The sequence below is a fragment of the Pleurodeles waltl genome, chromosome 11 (genome assembly GCF_031143425.1).
Source record: "Pleurodeles waltl isolate 20211129_DDA chromosome 11, aPleWal1.hap1.20221129, whole genome shotgun sequence".
Classification (NCBI taxonomy): Eukaryota; Metazoa; Chordata; class Amphibia; order Caudata; family Salamandridae; genus Pleurodeles; species Pleurodeles waltl.
Genome location: NC_090450.1, coordinates 936,522,074 through 936,548,845, shown reverse-complemented (window position 1 = coordinate 936,548,845; position 26,772 = coordinate 936,522,074). Strand labels below are relative to the sequence as shown.

General features: G+C 48.4%; 1 protein-coding gene across 2 annotated transcripts in view; it reads left to right on the top strand.

Annotated features, from left to right (window-relative positions):
• The window catches only part of GCN1 (GCN1 activator of EIF2AK4), a 1,158,386-nt gene that overhangs the window by 217,113 nt on the left and 914,501 nt on the right, over window positions 1-26,772 (top strand). For both annotated transcript variants that reach the window (XM_069215038.1, XM_069215039.1), the window contains exon 15: window positions 9,505-9,657. In XM_069215038.1, coding sequence (XP_069071139.1) covers window positions 9,505-9,657 — 153 coding nt within the window. The remainder of the gene's footprint in view (window positions 1-9,504; window positions 9,658-26,772) is intronic.

Here is a 26,772-nt window from a genome sequence, read left to right as displayed (position 1 = left end):
AGAGAAGGGGGTGCCCCGGTTCCGGTCTGCTTGCAGGTAAGTACCCGCGTCTTCGGAGGGCAGACCAGGGGGGTTTTGTAGGGCACCGGGGGGGACACAAGCCCACACAGAAATTTCACCCTCAGCGGCGCGGGGGCGGCCGGGTGCAGTGTAGAAACAAGCGTCGGGTTCGCAATGTTAGTCTATGAGAGATCTCGGGATCTCTTCAGCGCTGCAGGCAGGCAAGGGGGGGATTCCTCGGGGAAACCTCCACTTGGGCAAGGGAGAGGGACTCCTGGGGGTCACTTCTCCAGTGAAAGTCCGGTCCTTCAGGTCCTGGGGGCTGCGGGTGCAGGGTCTCTCCCAGGCGTCGGGACTTTAGGTTCAAAGAGTCGCGGTCAGGGGAAGCCTCGGGATTCCCTCTGCAGGCGGCGCTGTGGGGGCTCAGGGGGGACAGGTTTTGGTACTCACAGTATCAGAGTAGTCCTGGGGTCCCTCCTGAGGTGTTGGATCGCCACCAGCCGAGTCGGGGTCGCCGGGTGCAGTGTTGCAAGTCTCACGCTTCTTGCGGGGAGCTTGCAGGGTTCTTTAAAGTTGCTGGAAACAAAGTTGCAGCTTTTCTTGGAGCAGGTCCGCTGTCCTCGGGAGTTTCTTGTCTTTTCGAAGCAGGGGCAGTCCTCAGAGGATGTCGAGGTCGCTGGTCCCTTTGGAAGGCGTCGCTGAAGCAGGATCTTTGGAAGGCAGGAGACAGGCCGGTGAGTTTCTGGAGCCAAGGCAGTTGTCGTCTTCTGGTCTTCCGCTGCAGGGGTTTTCAGCTAGGCAGTCCTTCTTCTTGTAGTTGCAGGAATCTAATTTTCTAGGGTTCAGGGTAGCCCTTAAATACTAAATTTAAGGACGTGTTTAGGTCTGGGGGGTTAGTAGCCAATGGCTACTAGCCCTGAGGGTGGGTACACCCTCTTTGTGCCTCCTCCCAAGGGGAGGGGGTCACAATCCTAACCCTATTGGGGGAATCCTCCATCTGCAAGATGGAGGATTTCTAAAAGTTAGAGTCACTTCAGCTCAGGACACCTTAGGGGCTGTCCTGACTGGCCAGTGACTCCTCCTTGTTTTTCTCATTATTTTCTCCGGCCTTGCCGCCAAAAGTGGGGCCTGGCCGGAGGGGGCGGGCAACTCCACTAGCTGGAGTGTCCTGCTGGGTTGGCACAAAGGAGGTGAGCCTTTGAGGCTCACCGCCAGGTGTGACAATTCCTGCCTGGGGGAGGTGTTAGCATCTTCACCCAGTGCAGGCTTTGTTACTGGCCTCAGAGTGACAAAGGCACTCTCCCCATGGGGCCAGCAACATGTCTCGGTTTGTGGCAGGCTGCTAAAACTAGTCAGCCTACACAGATAGTCGGTTAAGTTTCAGGGGGCACCTCTAAGGTGCCCTCTGGGGTGTATTTTACAATAAAATGTACACTGGCATCAGTGTGCATTTATTGTGCTGAGAAGTTTGATACCAAACTTCCCAGTTTTCAGTGTAGCCATTATGGTGCTGTGGAGTTCGTGTTTGACAGGCTCCCAGACCATATACTCTTATGGCTACCCTGCACTTACAATGTCTAAGGTTTTGTTTAGACACTGTAGGGGTACCATGCTCATGCACTGGTACCCTCACCTATGGTATAGTGCACCCTGCCTTAGGGCTGTAAGGCCTGCTAGAGGGGTGTCTTATCTATGCTGCATAGGCAGTGAGAGGCTGGCATGGCACCCTGAGGGGAGTGCCATGTCGACTTACTCATTTTGTTCTCACTAGCACCCACAGGCTTGTAAGCAGTGTGTCTGTGCTGAGTGAGGGGTCTCTAGGGTGGCATAAGACATGCTGCAGCCCTTAGAGACCTTCCTTGGCATCAGGGCCCTTGGTACTAGAAGTACCAGTTAGAAGGGACTTATCTGAATGCCAGGGTGTGCCAATTGTGGATACAATGGTACATTTTAGGTGAAGGAACACTGGTGCTGGGGCCTGGTTAGCAGGGTCCCAGCACTCTTCTCAGTCAAGTCAGCATCAGTATCAGGCAAAAAGTGGGGGGTAACTGCAACAGGGAGCCATTTCTTTACATCCCCCATCTGCAAGATGGAGGATTTCTAAAAGTTGGAGTCACTTCAGCTCAGGACACCTTAGGGGCTGTCCTGACTGGCCAGTGACTCCTCCTTGTTGTTCTCATTATTTCCCCCGGCCTTGCCGCCAAAAGTGGAACCGTGGTCGGAGGGGGTGGGCAACTCCACTAGCTGGAGTGCCCTGTGGTGCTGGAACAAAGGGGGTGAGCCTTTGAGGCTCACCACCAGGTGTTACAGCTCCTGCCTGGGGGAGGTGTTAGCATCTCCACCCAGTGCAGGCTTTTTTACTGGCCTCAGAGTGACAAAGGCACTCTCCCCATGGGGCCAGCACCATGTCTCGGTTGTGGCAGGCTGCTGGAACCAGTAAGCCTACACAGATAGTCGGTCAAGGTTTCAGGGGGCACCTCTAAGGTGCCCTCTGGGGTGTATTTTACAATACAATGTACACTGGCATCAGTGTGCATTTATTGTGCTGAGAAGTTTGATACCAAACTTCCCAGTTTTCAGTGTAGCCATTATGGTGCTGTGGAGTTCGTGTTTGACAAACTCCCAGACCATATACTCTTATGGCTACCCTGCACTTACAATGTCTAAGGTTTGGCTTAGACACTGTAGGGGCACAGTGCTCATGCACTGGTGCCCTCACCTATGGTATAGTGCACCCTGCCTTAGGGCTGTAAGGCCTGCTAGAGGGGTGACTTATCTATACTTGCATAGGCAGTGAGAGGCTGGCATGGCACCCTGAGGGGAGTGCCATGTCGACTTACTCATTTTGTTCTCACCAGCACACACAAGCTGGCAAGCAGTGTGTCTGTGCTGAGTGAGGGGTCTCCAGGGTGGCATAAGTCATGCTGCAGCCCTTAGAGACCTTCCCTGGCATCAGGGCCCTTGGTACTAGAGGTACCAGTTTCAAGGGACTTACCTGGATGCCAGGGTGTGCCAATTGTGGATACAAAAGTACAGGTTAGGGAAAGAACACTGGTGCTGGGGCCTGGTTAGCAGGCCTCAGCACACTTTCAATTCAAAACATAGCACCAGCAAAGGCAAAAAGTCAGGGGGTAACCATGCCAAGGAGGCATTTCCTTACAGGTGGTGCGAAGCATGTAAGGCAGACACTCATATTGTAAATGAGACACACACCTAATAAAGAAACCTGACACCAGTTTATAAAAAATAATATGAACTTTATATAAAAGTTTGATACCAATATCATTGGAATCAGGTGAGTACTTTAGGAATTTTTACAGTTGTTTAAAGTTGACAGTGCAATTTTGGGGTGCAGTAATGTTATCCTATGGGGCAAACCATGTACTGCATTTGCACACTTCGCAACGACTCACAGGACCGTTTTCCAAGGCTTAAGGTGAGTATGGGGCAGGGTCCAAGGTTACACCAGGAGGTCACTTGGGAGGCTCTGGAACGTCCGGGTGCAGAGGTGTGTTAAGGCGTCTGGTGTCCTATTCCCTTCAATGGGAAATAGTCTGGTTGGGAATTTGCTGCAAGCTGGGGACTGGATGGGATGTCCGAGGGATCCACAAGGGGGCTTGACCCTTGAGGCCCTCGAGCATGTGCGGACATCGTTGGTCCACTTCTTTGGGCTGTGGGGCTCAGGTGCAGTGGTGTCTTCTGGCGTCTGGGCCGGTGCTGGAGGTACTCATGGTTGCAAGGTCCAGTCCGACCAAGCCAACAAGTGGGCTCACGTCTTACAAGGCTGGGAGATGTGGGGACACCCTTGGTCCTCTTCACTTTGGTCTGGAGCAGACAGGTACAGCGGTGTCCTGAGGCATCGGCTCTTTTTCTTCAGGTTACTTGCTGTTGCATTGGTGTCTGCAGAAATAGGCTGCAGACGCAGTTGTGAAGTCCACATTGGGTGAGTCCAAGGTGGGCTTTGTCTCTGGAGGGCCAGGGGACCACGCTGAACTGTAGGCCCACTTCAGCTAGGGCTAGGCGGCTTGAGTGCAGTGAGATATCCAACGTCTGTTTTTGGCGGTCCTGGTCCTTACAGTTCTTTCTTGAGTGGCCTGCAGATGCAGGGAAGCAGCTCCTCTGCTCAAGGGAGTCCGATTTGTGAAGCACTGGCAGCTTTCTCGGTTTCTAGGAGGCTGCAGCAGCAGGACAGGTCCTCCAGAAAACAAAGGCTCCCACCCTTGAGGGTCAGAATCTCGTATGTTGGTAGCAGGCTGGCTAGAACTGGTCAGTGAGCTCACCAGCAGTTGGTAGATTGAGTGCACCTTTAAGTTGCCCTTTGGGTGCATGTATTAATAAATCCATCACTGGAATCGGTAAGGGTTTATTGATAGAAGATGTTATATACCAAACATCCGTTTCTCTTGGTTACATTAGTCTCACATATGCAAGGACAATCAGAGGCAGAGTATAGTTCAATAAGCTTTTATTGAAGTAACTGCATCTTAGATAATAAAGCATGAATTGCAATAACTAGAACGATGAAGTACAATAAGATTAAAATTGTGACAAGGAGAGTAAAACACAAGAATAATGCTACCATACTGTCACTAAGGTGTGTAGAGGTAGTTCCTACCTATGTTAGGGCACAGCATGTTAAGCTCAAATTCTGCCTTTCAGGTTCCCCCTGGGGAGACATCATCCCTCGTACCTGAGCAAGAGGCCTGTAGTCTACATAAGCAGGTGTAGCGAAGCAATCGGTAATCAGCATACAGTCGTGGACATTTTTTTCAGTGAAGCCATCATGTAGCTAGGGAACTCGTATTGACCAGTGTCCAACACATACTTAAAATGGCTTTCCTGTTCACTTACTATGTCTAAGAATCGACAAAGACATATTAGGGGCAAATCTGCTCATGCAGATTTGGCCACACTTGTAATATAATGCACCCTGCCTTAGGGCTGTAAAGCCTGCTCTAGGCATGGCTCACAAATATTACATGTAGTGTTTAGGGGACATAGCACACAGACTCTGTGCCATCTCGTGTTTTCACTTTTAGGGACCACCTTGCCACGCAGGGGCAGTGGCAGTCTGCATGAGGTTGGTGCTGGGTCCCTTAGAGTGGCACAAGTTTTGCTGAAGCTGTTAGGGGCCCTCTTCAGTACCCATGCCCTAGGCACCAGGGGTTCCATTTACTAGGGAGTTACAGGGGTGCTAAAGAGCCTGGCCACTTGGGGAGCAAGTGACCATGTGTCTTGTTCTGGGGAAGGAACACTGGCACTGCGGACCAAGTTAGCAGGACTCCAGTGCACTTGAGTCAAAGTTGCATCACAAACCAGGCAAAAAAAGTGGGGTGTATCACTGTGTAAGGAAATGGCTCCCTGTTGCAGTTAACCCCCACTTTTTGCCTGATATTGATGCTGACTTGACTGAGAAGTGTGCTGGGGCCCTGCTAACCAGGCCCCAGCACCAGTGTTCTTTCACCTAAAATGTACCATTGTTTTCACAATTGGCACATCCCTGGCACACAGATAAGCCCCTTGTAAAAGGTACCAGTGGTACCAAGGGCCCTGTGACCAGGGAAGGTCCCTAAGGGCTGCAGCATATGTTGTGTCACCCTAAGGGACCCCTCAACTAACACATGCACACTGCCATTGCAGATTGTGTGTGTTGGTGGGAAGAAAAAGGCAAAATCGACATGGCATCCCCCTCTGGATGCCATGCTCACAAAATGCTGCCTGTGGCATAGGTAAGTCACCCCTCTAGCAGGCCTTACAGCCCTAAGGCAGGGTGCACTATTCCACAGGTGAGGGCATAGCTGCATGAGCAATATGCCCCTACAGTGTCTAAGTCTATTCTTAGACATTGTAAGTACAGTGTGGCCATATTAAGTATATGGTCTGGGAGTTTGTCAAAAACGAACTCCACAGCTCCATAATGGCTACACTGAATACTGGGAAATTTGGTATCAAACTTCTCAGAATAATAAACCCACACTGATGCCAGTGTTGGATTTATTAAAAAATGCACACAGAGGGCATCTCAGAGATGCCCCCTGTATTTTACCCAATTGTTCATTGCAGGACTGACTGGACTGGACTGTGCCAGCCTGCTGCTGAGAGACTGACCCCATGTGGTGAGGGCCTTTGTGCTCTCTGAGGACAGAAACAAAAGCCTGCTCTGGGTGGAGGTGCTTCACACCTCCCCCCTGCAGGAACTGTAACACCTAGCAGTGAGCCTCAAAGGCTCAGGCTTCGTGTTACAATGCCCCAGGGCACTCCAGCTAGTGGAGATGCCCGCCCCCTGGACATAGCCCCCACTTTTGGCGGCAAGTCCAGGGGAAATAATGAGAAAAACAAGGAGTCACCACCCACCAGTCAGGACAGCCCCTAAGGTGCCCTGAGCTGAGGTGACCCTTGCCTTTAGAAATCCTCCATCTTAATTTTGGAGTATTCCCCCAATAGGTATAGGGATGTGCCCCACTCCCCTCAGGGAGGAGGCACAAAGAGGGTGTAGCCACCCTTAAGGACAGTAGCCATTGGCTACTGCCCTCCCAGACCTAAACACACCCCTAAATTGAGTATTTAGGGACCCCCAGAACCTAGGAAGACAGATTCCTGCAACCTGAAGACGAATAAGGACTGCTGACCTGAAAGCCCTGCAGAGAAGACTGAGGCACCAACTGCTTTGGCCCCAGCCCTACCGGCCTGTCTCCCCACTTTGAGAAAAACTGCAACAGCGACGCATCCCCCAGGGTCCAGCGACCTCTGACGCCTCAGAGGACTACCCTGCATCTAAAAGGACCAAGAACTCCCGAGGACAGCGGCCCTGTTCCACAAAGATTGCAACTTTGCAACAAAGAAGCAACTTTTAAAGACCACACATTTCCCGCTGGAAGCGTGAGACTTTCCACTCTGCACCCGACGCCCCCGGCTCGACCTGCGGAGAACCAACACTACAGGGAGGACTCCCCGCGACTGCGAACCTGTGTGTAGCCAGAGCTGACCCCCCTGATCCCCCCCCCAGCGACACCTGCAAAGGGAATCCAGAGGCTCCCCCTGACAGCGACTGCCTGCTTCAAAGAACCCGACGTCTGGTAAAGACACTGCACCCGCAGCCCCCAGGACCTGAAGGATCCGACCTCCAGTGCAGAAGTGACCCCCAGGTGGCCCTCTCCCTTGCCCAGGTGGTGGCTACCCCGAGGAGGGACTTGTGTCCTCCCCGGTGCTCTACAAAACCCCCCTGGTCTGCCCTCCGAAGTCGCGGGTACTTACCTGCTGGCAGACTGGAACCGGGGCACCCCTTCTCCATTCAAGCCTATGCGTTTTGGGCACCACTTTGACCTCTGCACCTGACCGGGCCTGAGCTGCTGGTGTGGTAACTTTGGCGTTGCCCTGAACTCCCAACGGTGGGCTACCTTTGACCCAACTTTGAACCCTGTAGGTGGTTTACTTACCTGCAAAACTAACAAATACTTACCTCCCCCATGAACTGTTGAAATTTGCACTGTCTAGTTTTAAAATAGCTTATTGCCATTTTTGCCAAAACTGTACATGCTATTTTGCTGATTCAACGTTCCTATGATACCTAAGTGAAGTATCTTTTATTTGAAGTATTGATTGTAAATCTTGAACCTGTGGTTCTTAAAATAAACTAAGAAAATATATTTTTCTATATAAAAACCTATTGGCCTGGCATTGTTTTTGAGTGTGTGGGCCTCATTTATTGCCTGTGTGTGTACAACAAATGCTTAACACTACCCTGTGATAAGGCTACTGCTCGACCACACTACCACAAAATAGAGCATTAGAATTATCTAATTTTGCCACTATCTTACCTCTAAGGGGAACCCTTGGACTCTGTGCACACTATTTCTTACTTTGAAATAGTACATACAGAGCCAACTTCCTACACACTGCAACCATAATCCAGCTTCTTTCAGCAATCCATCACCCTCCCAATGTGCTTTGCCCCACTGCGTCTGTTGAACAAGGAGAGACTTTCGGCAGAACTCCAATAGAGTTTTAAGATTTTATAGCAAATGCACCAAACACAATCTGGCAAATGGTCAGCTTTTTGTGGAGTTTTCTGAGACTAAGAAGGAAAAAGTGGCACAGAAAAGGACTCTACCGAGGTGGAAAACCCTTTGCATGAAGATCTGCTAGGCATTGAGCAAAATGGAGCCTCCAGAAGGACTGAGGACCCATCCTACCAGGGCCAAAGCTAATGCAACTGCCTTGTCATGGGGAATGGTGGTCCTTGACATCTGCCAGGGTGCAACATGGCCATCAGTGCACGTATTCATGAAACACTACTGACTTGACAATGAGGTCTGAAGGGAGGGGCATTTGGCCTGTTTAGTCATGCAAGACTTTTTGTTCTGAGACCATATGACGCGCCATCCACGTTTGGGAGGTACTATGCTTGTATCTTTTCTTTCATAGTATGTTGAAAACTACTCGTCAGGTGCACAAGGGGACACAAGCATGAGTTTAAAACCAATAGTCGCAAAGGGAGAGATTGTGAGCGGTGTGCCAGTTTCAGGCTCACTATGAATGCAGGACGATTTCTGTGACAAAAACATTTTTCTGTTTTTAAAAAGGTTTGCTTGATGAGCAGGTCTTATCACCCCAGATATTTTTCTTTGGTTCTATCACTTACTGGTTTGAAACATGACTGACCTCTGTCCAGAGCAAGTGTTTTCTTTGATTTTGATTTAGCCATGCAATGTGATGACACAGTAGTTCTTTTTTCTGGACCCCATGTCAATCTTCATGATACAAGATTGTCTACAATGTTATTGTTTCTCAAATTTCACATTCCTAATAAAGGTGGAGTTGTTAATTGAGGATAACCAAAGTGTGCGTCGTTTTTAATTGCTTGGCTTCAGAAGAGGAATCTAAAATATGAGGAGTCTTCTGTCATGCAAGAGGGACCTAGGACCTTATGTATGAACACCTTTTCCCATAGACACAGGATGGCCAAAATCCTTTGATACATCTGGCCCCTTGTTTTTTTCAATAAACTGTGATTTCTAAGAGCGTTTTGGGGTCTTTGGTCTGTCATTGTGAGTGGGTTCAGAGAAAAATGATATCCAAGATCAAATGTATCAAAGGTTTTTTCATAGATAATTTTGTACTGCCATAATTGAGTTGTGTAGTAATTGATAAAATAGACTCCTATATAGACTTGTTTTAGCGTGTAGTATGTAGCAAAGGCAATGACTATGATAGTGTTGCTCTTAAAATAATCAATGGGTATTGAGTATTTTAGTTCTTTTTGAGTATTTAGTGGTCAGTCAGTTAACTTTTTACCCACACCCCTGTTTATTTCAGACAAATTGCTTTCTTTTGATCTATCCAGCAGAGGCTGTAGCCAGGTCATTTCATATTCTGTGTATATTTTTTGTTTGAGTCTACTTCAGCAGTTATTTGTCATGAGTAGTTTTTATGTTTACCCATGCCAGAGCAATAGCCTTTTTGATTGCTTAATTCTTGCTCATCTGAACACATTTCTTTGCCTAGGTGACACACTCCAGCAGGCCCAGGAACTGCTTCCATTGCTGGTGCAAACTGTGGAGAAGGCATCTTCCCAGAGCACTCAAGTTCCCATAGTGACAGAAGGTGTGGCTGCAGCAGTATTGGTCTGCCGGATGTCTGTGAATGATCTGCAGAGCGGTAAGACAGCTACAGTAAACCTAATCATTAGCACCTTTTCTTGATTCTGTTCTTGTCTTACCGGCTGGTTATGTCTCTCTGATGTGCATAGATCTGGTGTTTCAATGTCACACCTTGTGGAGTTTCTCTTTACCTCCAGACGTGATAGCAGGGAACCATACATAGGTGCCACCCCTGCCTGCTGATGGTGGTTCCTTTCTTTTCTTCCCTTTTAATGCAGATCCAGGGTTATGCACCAACATTTTTTGTCTGTGTCTTACCGATCCCCCAAAGTCTTTTTTTTAAAAAATTTTATGGCAGTGTGCATAGAAGAATGTCTCCCCTGAAGACTTCAGGCTTCAAACAGCTCCATGATTTAAAAAATATATATATTTGTCATGGACCCGTATGAAGTTTTTTGTGTCTTGGGTCATGGCACAACTCTTAAGTCCTATGACCAATGCTCTTTGATGGATCCACAGGCCATCAGTTGGCGTGAGGCGAAGTTAAACTTTGCTTACCCCCTTAAACAAGGCATATGCTCCAAGACAGGTCCGCTCTAGATCTTGGTCTCGTTCTCAGTTCCGCTCAAAGCTATTATCCGCAAGTAAGTCGAGAATGAATTGGAAAGTTAGGTCTTATGATAAATATAAGAAGTGTAAGTGGGATTAGTTACTTTCCATAACTCCCATTTCAGGCAGAAGTTGCATAGTTGGCATATAAAGAACCACACTCTTCCCTATTTGTCCCACTGTGAGTTTGTTCCTAAACTGGTCCTGATAACCCTGAGTTTCCCAGACCATTGTCTACCCCATAGAAAGTTGGGGCCTTCAAAGAGTCAATACTGCAACTATTGTTATAATTCAGGGCCTCTCTGGAGCACCCTGGTACACCATGGATTCCCTGAGACCGCCATTCAGACCTTTACTGTCAGATTCTACCCTGGCATTGATTGCCAGTATTAGGCCCCTGCCCTTCCTCAGTCAGTGATGCCACATACTCACCATACCTGCACCGAAGGCTACACTGCATCTGATGTCTCCGTTGCCAGTCTTTAATCCAGCGGCGCCAATTCTGGATCCAATCCAGACATTTTCTGATCCAGGATGGTCTTTTGTCTGACTGTATGAGATAACACAAGTGCAGCCTGTAGTATGCTGGCTCTTTATATAGTATACAAAAAGTAGGTGTTCGGTGGCATGTGTAGCTGCAGATACACATGCTGTGCATAGTCCGCCGTCTGGTGTTGGGTCGGAGTGTTACAAGTTGTTTTTCTTCGAAGAAGTCTTTTCGAGTCACAAGACCAAGGGACTCCTCCCACTTCGGTTCCATTGCGCATGGGCGTCGACTCCATCTTAGATTGTTTTTTTTCCGCCATCGGGTTCGGACGTGTTCCTTTTCGCTCCGTGTTTCGGGTCGGAAAGTTAGTCAGAATCAACGGAAAATTAGTCGGTATTGTTTCGTTCGGTATCGGGATAGTTAGGGCAAATCGACACCGAGCCTTAAAGAGCTCCGGTAACCCTTCGGGGTATTTTCGATCCCCCGTCGGGGCCTGGTCGGCCCGACCGCGTGCAACATCGAGACTGATGGAACGGACCCCGTTCCGATTCTGTCCTAAATGCCACAGTAAATATCCTTATACAGACCAACATTTGGTCTGTAACTTGTGCCTGTCCCCCGAGCACAAGGAAGAGTCGTGTGAGGCCTGTCGCGTGTTTCGGTCGAGAAAAACGCTCAGGGACCGAAGAGCCAGGAGGTTGCAGATGGCTTCCACGCCGACAGGACAACAAGGGTTCGAGGAAGAAGAAGAAACTTTCTCCATCCGCGAATCGGATTCCGAAGAATTCGACGTCGACGAGCAACCAACCGTCGAAAGAAAGATCACACGAACAAACAGAGAAAGCCCAGGGGACGCCACTGCCAACAGGCCATGGCATAACCCATAAAGTAGGTGACCGTCCATCGGCACCGAAAAAGGGCGAGCTGGTGCCGAAGTCGTCCGACTCAGGTCGAGACACAGGCACGCAACACTCTCGGGACCGAAAGAGTGGTGCAGAAAAGGCTCGACACCGAGATAGCGGCACCGAAGCTGCTCGGCACAGAGATAGCGGCACCGAAGATGGTCGGCACCGAGAGGCCAAGACACCGAAAAAGAGGAAGATCTCGTCGGAGCCGAAAACAACTAAAGACACGGTTTTGGTGCCAAAACACCCGGCAACCGAACCAAAAACCAGTTCCTACTCAGAGGAACAATCACTGTCCTCCCAACTAAAAAGACACCGATTTGAGGAGGAATTACAAACTACAGAGGTAGATCACACGCAAAAGCGGATCTTTATCCAAAGGGGTACAGGGAAAATCAGCACTCTTCCCCCAATCAGAAGGAAAAGGAAACTTGACTTCCAACAACAAGACAAGCCACCACAAGCAAAGGTGGTAAAGAGGGTAACTCCACCACCCTCTCCACCACAGTCAACTCATGTATCACCGGCACAGACTCCACCACAATCACCAGCTCATACCACCATGAGCCAGGATGATCAGGAAGCATGGGACCTCTATGATGCTCCAGTATCGGACAATAGTCCAGAGTCGTACCCAACTAAACCCTCACCACGTGAGGACAGTACAGCATATGCACAGGTGGTAGCTAGGGCAGCCGAATTTCATAATGTATCTCTACATTCGGAGCCTATTGAGGATGACTTCCTCTTTAACACCCTGTCCTCCACCCACAGCCATTATCAAAGCCTTCCCATGCTCCCAGGAATGCTAAGGCACGCTAAACAGATTTTCAAGGAGCCTGTTAAAAGCAGAGCAATAACTCCAAGGGTGGAGAAAAAATACAAGGCACCGCGCACAGACCCTGCTTTTATTACATCACAACTGACACCAGATTCAGTAGTCGTAGGAGCAGCTCGTAAAAGAGCCAACTCGCATACATCAGGCGACGCACCACCTCCGGACAAGGAGAGCCGCAAGTTTGATGCAGCTGGGAAAAGGGTTGCAGCACAAGCTGCAAATCAGTGGCGCATCGCCAACTCGCAAGCACTCCTAGCGTGATACGACAGGGCCCATTGGGACGAGATGCAGCATCTCATCGAGCACCTCCCCAAAGAATTCCACAAACGAGCGAAACAAGTGGTTGAAGAGGGGCAAAATATCTCCAACAACCAAATACGTTCTTCTATGGATGCAGCAGATACAGCTGCAAGAACAATAAATACTGCTGTGACAATAAGGAGGCACGCATGGCTGCGCACATCTGGCTTCAAACCTGAGATACAACAGACAGTGCTCAATATGCCGTTCAATGAACAGCAATTGTTTGGCCCAGAAGTGGACACTGCAATTGAAAAATTAAAGAAGGACACTGACACAGCCAAAGCCATGGGCGCACTCTATTCCCCGCAGGGCAGAGGCACATTTGGCACATTTCGCAAAACAACTTTCAGAGGAGGGTTTCGAGGTCAAGCCACAGAAGCCAGCACCTCACAAACAAGACCACCTACCTACCAGGGACAATATCAAAGGGGTGGCTTTCGAGGCCAATACAGAGGGGGCCAATTTCCAAGAAACCGGGGAAAGTTTCAAGGTCCCAAAACCCCTCAAAATAAACAGTGACTCACAGGTCACACAACCCCTTCACCCAACACCAGTGGGGGGAAGACTAAGCCAGTTCCACAGATCATGGGAGGAAATAACAACAGACACTTGGGTCTTAGCAATTATCCAACATGGTTATTGCATAGAATTTCTCCAACTCCCTCCAAACGTCCCACCGAAAACACACAATATGTCAAAACAGCATATAGACCTTCTAGGACTAGAAGTTCAAGCATTACTGCAAAAAGACGCAATAGAATTAGTACCAAAAACACAAAAGAACACAGGAGTTTACTCACTGTACTTTCTAATACCAAAAAAGGACAAAAGTCTGAGACCAATATTAGATCTCAAAACACTAAACACCTACATCAAATCAGACCACTTTCACATGGTCACGTTACAAGATGTAATACCACTACTGAAACAGCAAGACTACATGACAATGTTAGATCTAAAAGATGCGTATTTCCATATACCGATACATCCCTCGCACAGGAAATACCTAAGGTTCGTATTCAAAGGAATACATTACCAATTCAAAGTGTTGCCATTCGGAATAACAACAGCACCAAGAGTCTTTACAAAATGTCTAGCAGTAGTAGCTGCACATATCAGGAGGCAGCAAATACACGTGTTCCCGTACCTAGACGATTGGTTAATCAAAACCAACTCGCTAACAAAGTGTTCACACCACACAGATTATGTTATACAAACCCTTTACAAACTGGGTTTCTCCATCAACTATGCAAAGTCACACCTTTTGCCGTGTCAAACACAGCAATACTTAGGAGCGACAATCAACACAACAAAAGGGATAGCCACTCCAAGTCCACAAAGGGTTAAAAAAATTCACAAGGTGATACAAGCTATGTATCCAACACAAAAGATACACGCAAAGATGGTATTAAAACTCCTAGGCATGATGTCCTCATGCATAGCCATTGTCCCAAACGCAAGATTGCACATGCGGCCCTTACAACAGTGCCTAGCATCACAATGGTCACATGCACAGGGTCAACTTCTAGATCTGGTGTTGATAGACCGCCAAACATACATCTCGCTTCTATGGTGGAACAGTACAAATTTAAACAAAGGGCGGCCTTTCCAAGACCCAGTGCCACAATACGTGATAACAACAGATGCTTCCATGACAGGGTGGGGAGCACACCTCAATCAACACAGCATCCAAGGACAATGGGACGTACATCAAAGAAAGTTTCATATAAATCACCTAGAATTGTTAGCAGTATTTCTAGCGTTGAAAGCATTCAACCAATGATAACCCACAAATACATTCTTGTCAAAACAGACAACATGACGACAATGTATTATTTAAACAAACAGGGGGAACACACTCGACACAGTTGTCTCTTAACACAAAAAATATGGCATTGGGCAATTCACAACCACATTCGCCTAATAGCACAGTTTATTCCAGGGATCCAGAACCAGCTAGCAGACAATCTCTCTCGGGATCACCAACAGGCCCACAAATGGGAAATTCACCCCCAAATCCTGAACACTTACTTCCAAATTTGGGGAACACCTCAAATAGATCTATTTGCAACAAAAGAAAACGCAAAATGCCAAAACTTCGCATCCAGGTACCCACACCGGCAATCTCAAGGCAATGCTCTATGGATGAATTGGTCAGGGATATTTGCGTACGCTTTTCCCCCTCTCCCTCTCCTTCCATATCTAGTAAACAGATTGAGTCAAAACAAACTCAAACTCATACTAATAGCACCAACATGGGCAAGACAACCTTGGTATACCACACTACTAGACCTGTCAGTAGTACCTCATGTCAAACTACCCAACAGGCCAGATCTGTTAACACAACACAATCAACAGATCAGGCATCCAAACCCAGCATCGCTGAATCTAGCAATTTGGCTCCTGAAATCCTAGAATTTGGACACTTAAACCTCACACAAGAGTGTATGGAAGTCATAAAACAAGCTAGAAGACATCCACTAGACACTGCTATGCAAGTAAATGGAAAAGATTTGTTTGTTACTGCCATAATAATCAAGTCCAACCATTGCATGCATCTCCAAAAGATGTAGTAGGATATTTACTACATTTACAAAAATCAAATCTAGCTTTCTCTTCCATAAAAATACATCTCGCAGCAATATCTGCTTACCTGCAGATTACTCATTCAACTTCCCTATTCAGAATACCTGTCATTAAAGCGTTTATGGAGGGCCTAAAGAGAATTATACCACCAAGGACACCACCTGTTCCTTCATGGAACCTCAACATTGTCTTGACAAGGCTCATGGGTCCACCTTTCGAACCCATGCATTCTTGTGAAATGCAATACTTAACGTGGAAAGTTGCATTTCTCATTGCCATCACATCTCTAAGAAGAGTAAGTGAAATACAGGCATTTACCATACAAGAACCATTTATTCAAATACACAAAAATAAGGTCGTTCTAAGAACAAATCCAAAATTCTTACCAAAGGTTATCTCACCGTTCCACTTAAACCAAACAGTGGAATTACCAGTGTTCTTTCCACAGCCAGATTCAATAGCTGAAAGAGCACTACATACATTAGACATCAAGAGAGCACTAATGTACTACATTGACAGGACAAAAGAAATTAGGAAGACAAAACAACTATTTATTGCCTTCCAAAAACCTCATACAGGAAATCCAATTTCAAAACAAGGTATCGCCAGATGGATAGTAAAGTGCATCCAAACCTGCTATCTTAAAGCAAAGAGAGAACTGCCTATTACACCAAAGGCACACTCAACCAGAAAGAAAGGTGCTACTATGGCCTTTCTAGGAAATATTCCAATGACCGAAATATGTAAGGCAGCAACATGGTCTACGCCTCATACATTTACTAGACACTACTGTGTAGATGTGTTAGCTGCACAACAAGCCACAGTAGGTCAAGCTGTACTAAGAACTTTATTTCAAACTACTTCCACTCCTACAGGCTGAACCACCGCTTTTGGGGAGATAACTGCTTACTAGTCTATGCACAGCATGTGTATCTGCAGCTACACATGCCACCGAACGGAAAATGTCACTTACCCAGTGTACATCTGTTCGTGGCATTAGTCGCTGCAGATTCACATGCGCCCACCCTCCTCCCCGGGAGCCTGTAGCCGTTTAGAAGTAGATCTTGAACATTTGTACATTTGTAAATATATTACATTAAACCTTCATTTTGTACATACGTATTTATTCCATTGCATGGGCACTATTATTAGCATACACAACTCCTACCTCACCCTCTGCGGGGAAAACAATCTAAGATGGAGTCGACGCCCATGCGCAATGGAACCGAAGTGGGAGGAGTCCCTCGGTCTCGTGACTCGAAAAGACTTCTTCGAAGAAAAACAACTTGTAACACTCCGACCCAACACCAGACGGCGGACTATGCACAGCATGTGAATCTGCAGCGACTAATGCCACGAACAGATGTACACTGGGTAAGTGACATTTTCCATACTGTCCGAAATGTCTAGGGGTTCCCTTGTAGGAAACTTGGTTTTGGCTGTGGTAGGGGTGGGACTGGCATGATGTGGGCACACCTCCTAATTTTACTAATTTTTCCGCCTGTCTTGGCGCCAAGAAGTGGGGTCAGGATGGAGTGGTCACCGCCGCCATTTGGAGAGACCTGGGTCACATAAAGATGGCTGGTCCTTCTGAAGCTTCCCGCCCTGGAATGTCCATCCTGTCTGGAAGATGTGATAACAGTTACACCCACTGCAGGCTTTTGTTCTTGGCCTCCGAGAGCTCTGGCTTTCACCTCAGGAGGTCAGAAATCCATTTACGGTGGCCGTGCTGGTTCAGACCAGTTAGTCAACACACTAGCAGTCGGTTAGGCTTCCAGGGGGCACCTCTAATGTGCCCTCTGGCTGCATGTATTAATAAATCCATCACCGGAATCAGTGAGGGTTTATTAATGAGAGATGTTGTAGGAAGTTGGCTCTGTATGTGCTATTTCAAAGTAAGGAATAGCATGCACAGAGTCCAAGGGTTCCCCTTAGAGGTAAAATAGTGGTAAAAATAGATAATACTAATGCTCTATTTTGTGGTAGTGTGGTCGAGCAGTAGGCTTATCCAAGGAGTAGTGTTAAGCATTTGTTGTACATACACATAGACAATAAATGAGGTACACACACTCAGAGACAAATCCAGCCAATAGGTTTTTATATAGAAAAATATATTTTCTTAGTTTATTTTTAAGAACCACAGGTTCAAATTCTACATGTAATATCTCATTCGAAAGGTATTGCAGGTAAGTACTTTAGGAACTTCAAATCATCAAAATTGCATGTATACTTTTCAAGTTATTGACAAATAGCTGTTTTAAAAGTGGACACTTAGTGCAATTTTCACAGTTCCTAGGGGAGGTAAGTTTTTGTTAGTTTTACCAGGTAAGTAAGACACTTACAGGGTTCAGTTCTTGGTCCAAGGTAGCCCACCGTTGGGGGTTCAGAGCAACCCCAAAGTCACCACACCAGCAGCTCAGGGCCGCTCAGGTGCAGAGTTCAAAGTGGTGCCCAAAACACATAGGCTAGAATGGAGAGAAGGGGGTGCCCCGGTTCCGGTCTGCTTGCAGGTAAGTACCCGCGTCTTCGGAGGGCAGACCAGGGGGGTTTTGTAGGGCACCGGGGGGACACAAGTCCACACAGAAATTTCACCCTCAGCAGCGCGGGGGCGGCCGGGTGCAGTGTAGGAACAGGCGTCGGGTTCGCAATGTTAGTCTATGAGAGATCTCGGGATCTCTTCAGCGCTGCAGGCAGGCAAGGGGGGGATTCCTCGGGGAAACCTCCACTTGGGCAAGGGAGAGGGACTCCTGGGGGTCACTTCTCCAGTGAAAGTCCGGTCCTTCAGGTCCTGGGGGCTGCGGGTGCAGGGTCTCTCCCAGGCGTCGGGACTTTAGGTTCAAAGAGTCGCGGTCAGGGGAAGCCTCGGGATTCCCTCTGCAGGCGGCGCTGTGGGGGCTCAGGGGGGACAGGTTTTGGTACTCACAGTCGTAGAGTAGTCCGGGGGTCCTCCCTGAGGTGTTGGTTCTCCACCAGCCGAGTCGGGGTCGCCGGGTGCAGTGTTGCAAGTCTCACGCTTCTTGCGGGGAGATTGCAGGGTTCTTTAAAGCTGCTCCTTTGGATAAAGTTGCAGTCTTTTTGGAGCAGGTCCGCTGTCCTCGGGAGTTTCTTGTCGTCGTCGAAGCAGGGCAGTCCTCAGAGGATTCAGAGGTCGCTGGTCCCTTTGGAAGGCGTCGCTGGAGCAGAGTTCTTTGGAAGGCAGGAGACAGGCCGGTGAGTTTCTGGAGCCAAGGCAGTTGTCGTCTTCTGGTCTTCCGCTGCAGGGGTTTTCAGCTGGGCAGTCCTTCTTCTTGTAGTTGCAGGAATCTAATGTTCTAGGGTTCAGGGTAGCCCTTAAATACTAAATTTAAGGGCGTGTTTAGGTCTGGGGGGTTAGTAGCCAATGGCTACTAGCCCTGAGGGTGGGTACACCCTCTTTGTGCCTCCTCCCAAGGGGAGGGGGTCACAATCCTAACCCTATTGGGGGAATCCTCCATCTGCAAGATGGAGGATTTCTAAAAGTTAGAGTCACCTCAGCTCAGGACACCTTAGGGGCTGTCCTGACTGGCCAGTGACTCCTCCTTGTTATTCTCATTATTTTCTCCGGCCTTGCCGCCAAAAGTGGGGCCTGGCCGGAGGGGGCGGGCAACTCCACTAGCTGGAGTGTCCTGCTGGGTTGGCACAAAGGAGGTGAGCCTTTGAGGCTCACCGCCAGGTGTGACAATTCCTGCCTGGGAGAGGTGTTAGCATCTCCACCCAGTGCAGGCTTTGTTACTGGCCTCAGAGTGACAAAGGCACTCTCCCCATGGGGCCAGCAACATGTCTCGGTTTGTGGCAGGCTGCTAAAACTAGTCAGCCTACACAGATAGTCGGTTAAGTTTCAGGGGGCACCTCTAAGGTGCCCTCTGTGGTGTATTTTACAATAAAATGTACACTGGCATCAGTGTGCATTTATTGTGCTGAGAAGTTTGATACCAAACTTCCCAGTTTTCAGTGTAGCCATTATGGTGCTGTGGAGTTCGTGTTTGACAGACTCCCAGACCATATACTCTTATGGCTACCCTGCACTTACAATGTCTAAGGTTTTATTTAGACACTGTAGGGGTACCATGCTCATGCACTGGTACCCTCACCTATGGTATAGTGCACCCTGCCTTAGGGCTGTAAGGCCTGCTAGAGGGGTGTCTTACCTATACTGCATAGGCAGTGAGAGGCTGGCATGGCACCCTGAGGGGAGTGCCATGTCGACTTACTCGTTTTGTCCTCACTAGCACACACAAGCTGGCAAGCAGTGTGTCTGTGCTGAGTGAGAGGTCTCCAGGGTGGCATAAGACATGCTGCAGCCCTTAGAGACCTTCCTTGGCATCAGGGCCCTTGGTACTAGAAGTACCAGTTACAAGGGACTTATCTGGATGCCAGGGTCTGCCAATTGTGGATACAAAAGTACAGGTTAGGGAAAGAACACTGGTGCTGGGGCCTGGTTAGCAGGCCTCAGCACACTTTCAATTGTAAACATAGCATCAGCAAAGGCAAAAAGTCAGGGGGCAACCATGCCAAGGAGGCATTTCCTTACACAACCCCCCCCCAAACGAAAGAGGATGAGACTAACCTTTCCCAAGAGAGTCTTCATTTTCTAAGTGGAAGAACCTGGAAAGGCCATCTGCATTGGCATGGGCAGTCCCAGGTCTGTGTTCCACTATAAAGTCCATTCCCTGTAGGGAGATGGACCACCTCAACAGTTTAGGATTTTCACCTTTCATTTGCATCAGCCATTTGAGAGGTCTGTGGTCAGTTTGAACTAGGAAGTGAGTCCCAAAGAGGTATGGTCTCAGCTTCTTCAGGGACCAAACCACAGCAAAGGCCTCCCTCTCAATGGCACTCCAACGCTGCTCCCTGGGGAGTAACCTCCTGCTAATGAAAGCAACAGGCTGGTCAAGGCCATCATTATTTGTTTGGGACAAAACTGCCCCTATCCCATGTTCAGAGGCATCAGTCTGCACAATGAACTGCTTAGAATAATCTGGAGCTTTTAGAACTGGTGCTGAGCACATTGCCTGTTTCAGGGTGTCAAAGGCCTGTTGGCATTCCACAGTCCAGTTTACTTTCTTGGGCATTTTCTTGGAGGTGAGTTCAGTGAGGGCTGTCACAATGGATCCATATCCCTTCACAAACCTCCTGTAATACCCAGTCAAGCCAAGGAATGCCCTGACTTGAGTCTGGGTTTTTGGAGCTACCCAGTCCAGAATAGTCTGAATCTTGGGTTGGAGTGGCTGAACTTGGCCTCCACCTACAAGGTGTCCCAAGTAAACCACAGTTCCCTGCCCTATCTGGCATTTGGATGCCTTGATAGAGAGGCCTGCAGATTGCAGAGCCTTCAAAACCTTCCTCAGGTGGACCAGGTGATCCTGCCAGGTGGAGCTAAAGACAGCAATATCATCAAGATAAGCTGTGCTAAAGGACTCCAAGCCAGCAAGGACTTGATTCACCAACCTTTGGAAGGTGGCAGGGGCATTCTTTAAACCAAAGGGCATAACAGTAAACTGATAATGCCCATCAGGTGTGGAGAATGCTGTCTTTTCTTTTGCTCCAGGTGCCATTTTTATTTGCCAGTACCCTGCTGTCAAGTCAAAGGTACTTAGAAATTTGGCAGCACCTAATTTATCAATGAGCTCATCAGCTCTTGGAATTGGATGGGCATCTGTCTTGGTGACAGAATTGAGCCCTCTGTAGTCCACACAAAACCTCATCTCTTTCTTTCCATCTTTGGTGTGAGGTTTGGGGACTAAGACCACTGGGCTAGCCCAGGGGCTGTCAGAGCGCTCAATTACTCCCAATTCCAGCATCTTGTGGACTTCCACCTTGATGCTTTCCTTAACATGGTCAGACTGTCTAAAGATTTTGTTTTTGACAGGCATGCTGTCTCCTGTGTCCACATCATGGGTACACAGGTGTGTCTGACCAGGGGTTAAGGAGAAGAGTTCAGGAAACTGTTGTAGGACTCTCCTACAATCAGCTTGCTGTTGGCCAGAGAGGGTGTCTGAGTAGATCACTCCATCTACTGTGCCATCTTTTGGGTCTGATGACAGAAGATCAGGGAGAGGTTCACTCTCTGCCTCCTGATCCTCATCTGTTACCATCAACAGATTCACATCAGCCCTGTCATGGAAGAGCTTAAGGCGGTTCACATGGATCACCCTCTTGGGGCTCCTGCTTGTGCCCAGGTCCACCAGGTAGGTGACCTGACTCTTCCTTTCTAGTACTGGGTAAGGGCCACTCCATTTGTCCTGGAGTGCCCTGGGAGCCACAGGCTCCAGAACCCAGACTTTCTGCCCTGGTTGGAACTCAACCAGTGCAGCCTTTTGGTCATACCAAAACTTCTGGAGCTGTTGGCTGGCCTCAAGGTTTTTGGTTGCCTTTTCCATGTACTCTGCCATTCTAGAGCGAAGGCCAAGTACATAGTCCACTATGTCCTGTTTAGGCTCATGGAGAGGTCTCTCCCAGCCTTCTTTAACAAGGGCAAGTGGTCCCCTTACAGGATGACCAAACAGAAGTTCAAAGGGTGAGAATCCTACTCCCTTCTGTGGCACCTCTCTGTAAGCGAAAAGCAGACATGGCAAGAGGACATCCCATCTCCTTTTGAGTTTTTCTGGGAGCCCCATGATCATGCCCTTTAATGTCTTGTTGAATCTCTCAACTAAGCCATTAGTTTGTGGATGGTATGGTGTAGTGAATTTATAAGTCACTCCACACTCATTCCACATGTGCTTTAGGTATGCTGACATGAAGTTGGTACCTCTGTCAGACACCACCTCCTTAGGGAAACCCACTCTGGTAAAGATACCAATGAGGGCCTTGGCTACTGCAGGGGCAGTAGTCGACCTAAGGGGAATAGCTTCAGGATACCTGGTAGCATGATCCACTACTACCAGGATATACATATTTCCTGAGGCTGTGGGAGGTTCTAGTGGACCAACTATGTCCACACCCACTCTTTCAAAGGGCACCCCCACCACTGGAAGTGGAATGAGGGGGGCCTTTGGATGCCCACCTGTCTTACCACTGGCTTGACAGGTGGGGCAGGAGAGGCAAAACTCCTTAACCATGTTGGACATATTGGGCCAGTAGAAGTGGTTGACTAACCTCTCCCACGTCTTGGTTTGTCCCAAATGTCCAGCAAGGGGAATGTCATGGGCCAATGTTAGGATGAACTTCCTGAACAGCTGAGGCACTACCACTCTCCTAGTGGCACCAGGTTTGGGGTCTCTGGCCTCAGAGTACAGGAGTCCATCTTCCCAATAGACCCTATGTGTTCCATTTTTCTTGCCTTTGGACTCTTCAGCAGCTTGCTGCCTAAGGCCTTCAAGAGAGGGACAGGTTTCTTGTCCCTTACACAGCTCCTCCCTTGAGGGTCCCCCTGGGCCTAAGAGCTCAACCTGGTAAGGTTCAAGCTCCAAAGGCTCAGCTCCCTCAGAGGGCAGAACTTCTTCCTGAGAAGAGAGGTTCCCTTTCTTTGGCTGTGTTGCAGTTGGTTTCCCAACTGACTTTCCTTTCCTCTTGGTAGGCTGGGCCATTCTTCCAGACTCCAGCTCTACTTGTTCACCCTGTGCCTTGCACTGTGCTCTTGTTTTCACACACACCAGTTCAGGGATACCCAGCATTGCTGCATGGGTTTTTAGTTCTACCTCAGCCCATGCTGAGGACTCCAGGTCATTTCCAAGCAGACAGTCCACTGGGATATTTGAGGAGACCACCACCTGTTTCAGGCCATTGACCCCTCCCCATTCTAAAGTAACCATTGCCATGGGATGTACTTTTTTCTGATTGTCAGCGTTGGTGACTGTGTAAGTTTTTCCAGTCAGGTATTGGCCAGGGGAAACCAGTTTCTCTGTCACCATGGTGACACTGGCACCTGTATCCCTCAGGCCCTCTATTCTAGTCCCATTAATTAAGAGTTGCTGTCTGTATTTTTGCATGTTAGGCGGCCAGACAGCTAGTGTGGCTAAATCCACCCCACCCTCAGAAACTAGAGTAGCTTCAGTGTGGACCCTGATTTGCTCTGGGCACACTGTTGATCCCACTTGGAGACTAGCCATACCAGTGTTACCTGGATGGGAGTTTGGAGTGGAACCTTTCTTGGGACAGGCCTTGTCTCCAGTTTGGTGTCCATGCTGTTTACAGCTATGACACCAGGCCTTTTTGGGATCAAAGTTTTTACCCTTGTACCCATTGTTTTGTGAAGAGGCTCTGGGCCCACCCTCCTGTGCTGGTTTTTGGGGGCCTGTAGAAGACTCTTTACTATTTTTAGTTTTGGTTGTCTCATCACCCTTCCCCTGGGGAGTCTTTGTGACCCCTTTCTTTTGGTCACCCCCTGTTGAAGTCTTGGACACCCTTGTCTTGACCCAATGGTCCGCCTTCTTTCCCTATTCTTGGGGAGAAATTGGTCCTAGGTCTACCAGATGCTGATGCAGTTTATCATTGAAACAATTACTTAACAGGTGTTCTTTCACAAATAAATTGTACAGCCCATCATAATTACTTACACCACTGCCTTGAATCCAACCATCTAGTGTTTTCACTGAGTAGTCTACAAAGTCAACCCAGGTCTGGCTCGATGATTTTTGAGCCCCCCTGAATCTAATCCTATACTCCTCAGTGGAGAATCCAAAGCCCTCAATCAGGGTACCCTTCATGAGGTCATAAGATTCTGCATCTTGTCCAGAGAGTGTGAGGAGTCTATCCCTACACTTTCCTGTGAACATTTCCCAAAGGAGAGCACCCCAGTGAGATCTGTTCACTTTTCTGGTTACACAAGCCCTCTCAAAAGCTGTGAACCATTTGGTGATGTCATCACCATCTTCATATTTAGTTACAATCCCTTTAGGGATTTTCAACATGTCAGGAGAATCTCTGACCCTATTTATGTTGCTGCCACCATTGATGGGTCCTAGGCCCATCTCTTGTCTTTCCCTCTCTATGGCTAGGATCTGTCTTTCCAAAGCCAATCTTTTGGCCATCCTGGCTAACTGGATGTCTTCTTCACTGGGGCTATCCTCAGTGATTTCAGAGGTGTTGGTCTCTCCTGTGAGGGAACCAGCATCTCTGACTATTATTTTTGGAGTCCGGGTTTGAGAGACCCTGTTCTCCCTAGATAGGACTGGTAGGGGGGAATTGTCCTCCAAGTCACTATCCTCTTCCTCTGAGTTGCCACCCTCAGAGGGGTTGGCCTTTTCAAACTCTGCCAAAAGCTCCTGGAGCTGTATTTTGGTAGGTTTGGGGCCCATTGTTATTTTCTTTATTTTACAGAGTGACCTTAGCTCCCTCATCTTAAGATGGAGGTAAGGTGTGGTGTCGAGTTCCACCACAGTCACATCTGTGCTAGACATTTTGCTTCTAAAAGTTGGAATACTTTTTAAGAATCTACAACTGGTTCTAGAATCTAATTCAAACTTTTACAAACTTTTAAACTCTAAAAGAAATGCTAAACAGGATCTAACACAAGGCCCTAGCAGGTCTTTTAAGAATTTAGAAAACTTTTTAAATTGCAAAAATCAATTTCTAATGACAATTTTGGAATTTGTCGTGTGATCAGGTATTGGCTGAGTAGTCCAGCAAATGCAAAGTCTTGTACCCCACCGCTGATCCACCAATGTAGGAAGTTGGCTCTGTATGTGCTATTTCAAAGTAAGGAATAGCATGCACAGAGTCCAAGGGTTCCCCTTAGAGGTAAAATAGTGGTAAAAATAGATAATACTAATGCTCTATTTTGTGGTAGTGTGGTCGAGCAGTAGGCTTATCCAAGGAGTAGTGTTAAGCATTTGTTGTACATACACATAGACAATAAATGAGGTACACACACTCAGAGACAAATCCAGCCAATAGGTTTTTATATAGAAAAATATCTTTTCTTAGTTTATTTTTAAGAACCACAGGTTCAAATTCTACATGTAATATCTCATTCGAAAGGTATTGCAGGTAAGTACTTTAGGAACTTCAAATCATCAAAATTGCATGTATACTTTTCAAGTTATTGACAAATAGCTGTTTTAAAAGTGGACACTTAGTGCAATTTTCACAGTTCCTAGGGGAGGTAAGTTTTTGTTAGTTTTACCAGGTAAGTAAGACACTTACAGGGTTCAGTTCTTGGTCCAAGGTAGCCCACCGTTGGGGGTTCAGAGCAACCCCAAAGTCACCACACCAGCAGCTCAGGGCCGGTCAGGTGCAGAGTTCAAAGTGGTGCCCAAAACACATAGGCTAGAATGGAGAGAAGGGGGTGCCCCGGTTCCGGTCTGCTTGCAGGTAAGTACCCGCGTCTTCGGAGGGCAGACCAGGGGGGTTTTGTAGGGCACCGGGGGGGACACAAGTCCACACAGAAATTTCACCCTCAGCAGCGCGGGGGCGGCCGGGTGCAGTGTAGGAACAGGCGTCGGGTTCGCAATGTTAGTCTATGAGAGATCTCGGGATCTCTTCAGCGCTGCAGGCAGGCAAGGGGGGGATTCCTCGGGGAAACCTCCACTTGGGCAAGGGAGAGGGACTCCTGGGGGTCACTTCTCCAGTGAAAGTCCGGTCCTTCAGGTCCTGGGGGCTGCGGGTGCAGGGTCTCTCCCAGGCGTCGGGACTTTAGGTTCAAAGAGTCGCGGTCAGGGGAAGCCTCGGGATTCCCTCTGCAGGCGGCGCTGTGGGGGCTCAGGGGGGACAGGTTTTGGTACTCAGTCGTAGAGTAGTCCGGGGGTCCTCCCTGAGGTGTTGGTTCTCCACCAGCCGAGTCGGGGTCGCCGGGTGCAGTGTTGCAAGTCTCACGCTTCTTGCGGGGAGATTGCAGGGTTCTTTAAAGCTGCTCCTTTGGATAAAGTTGCAGTCTTTTTGGAGCAGGTCCGCTGTCCTCGGGAGTTTCTTGTCGTCGTCGAAGCAGGGCAGTCCTCAGAGGATTCAGAGGTCGCTGGTCCCTTTGGAAGGCGTCGCTGGAGCAGAGTTCTTTGGAAGGCAGGAGACAGGCCGGTGAGTTTCTGGAGCCAAGGCAGTTGTCGTCTTCTGGTCTTCCGCTGCAGGGGTTTTCAGCTGGGCAGTCCTTCTTCTTGTAGTTGCAGGAATCTAATGTTCTAGGGTTCAGGGTAGCCCTTAAATACTAAATTTAAGGGCGTGTTTAGGTCTGGGGGGTTAGTAGCCAATGGCTACTAGCCCTGAGGGTGGGTACACCCTCTTTGTGCCTCCTCCCAAGGGGAGGGGGTCACAATCCTAACCCTATTGGGGGAATCCTCCATCTGCAAGATGGAGGATTTCTAAAAGTTAGAGTCACCTCAGCTCAGGACACCTTAGGGGCTGTCCTGACTGGCCAGTGACTCCTTGTTATTCTCATTATTTTCTCCGGCCTTGCCGCCAAAAGTGGGGCCTGGCCGGAGGGGGCGGGCAACTCCACTAGCTGGAGTGTCCTGCTGGGTTGGCACAAAGGAGGTGAGCCTTTGAGGCTCACCG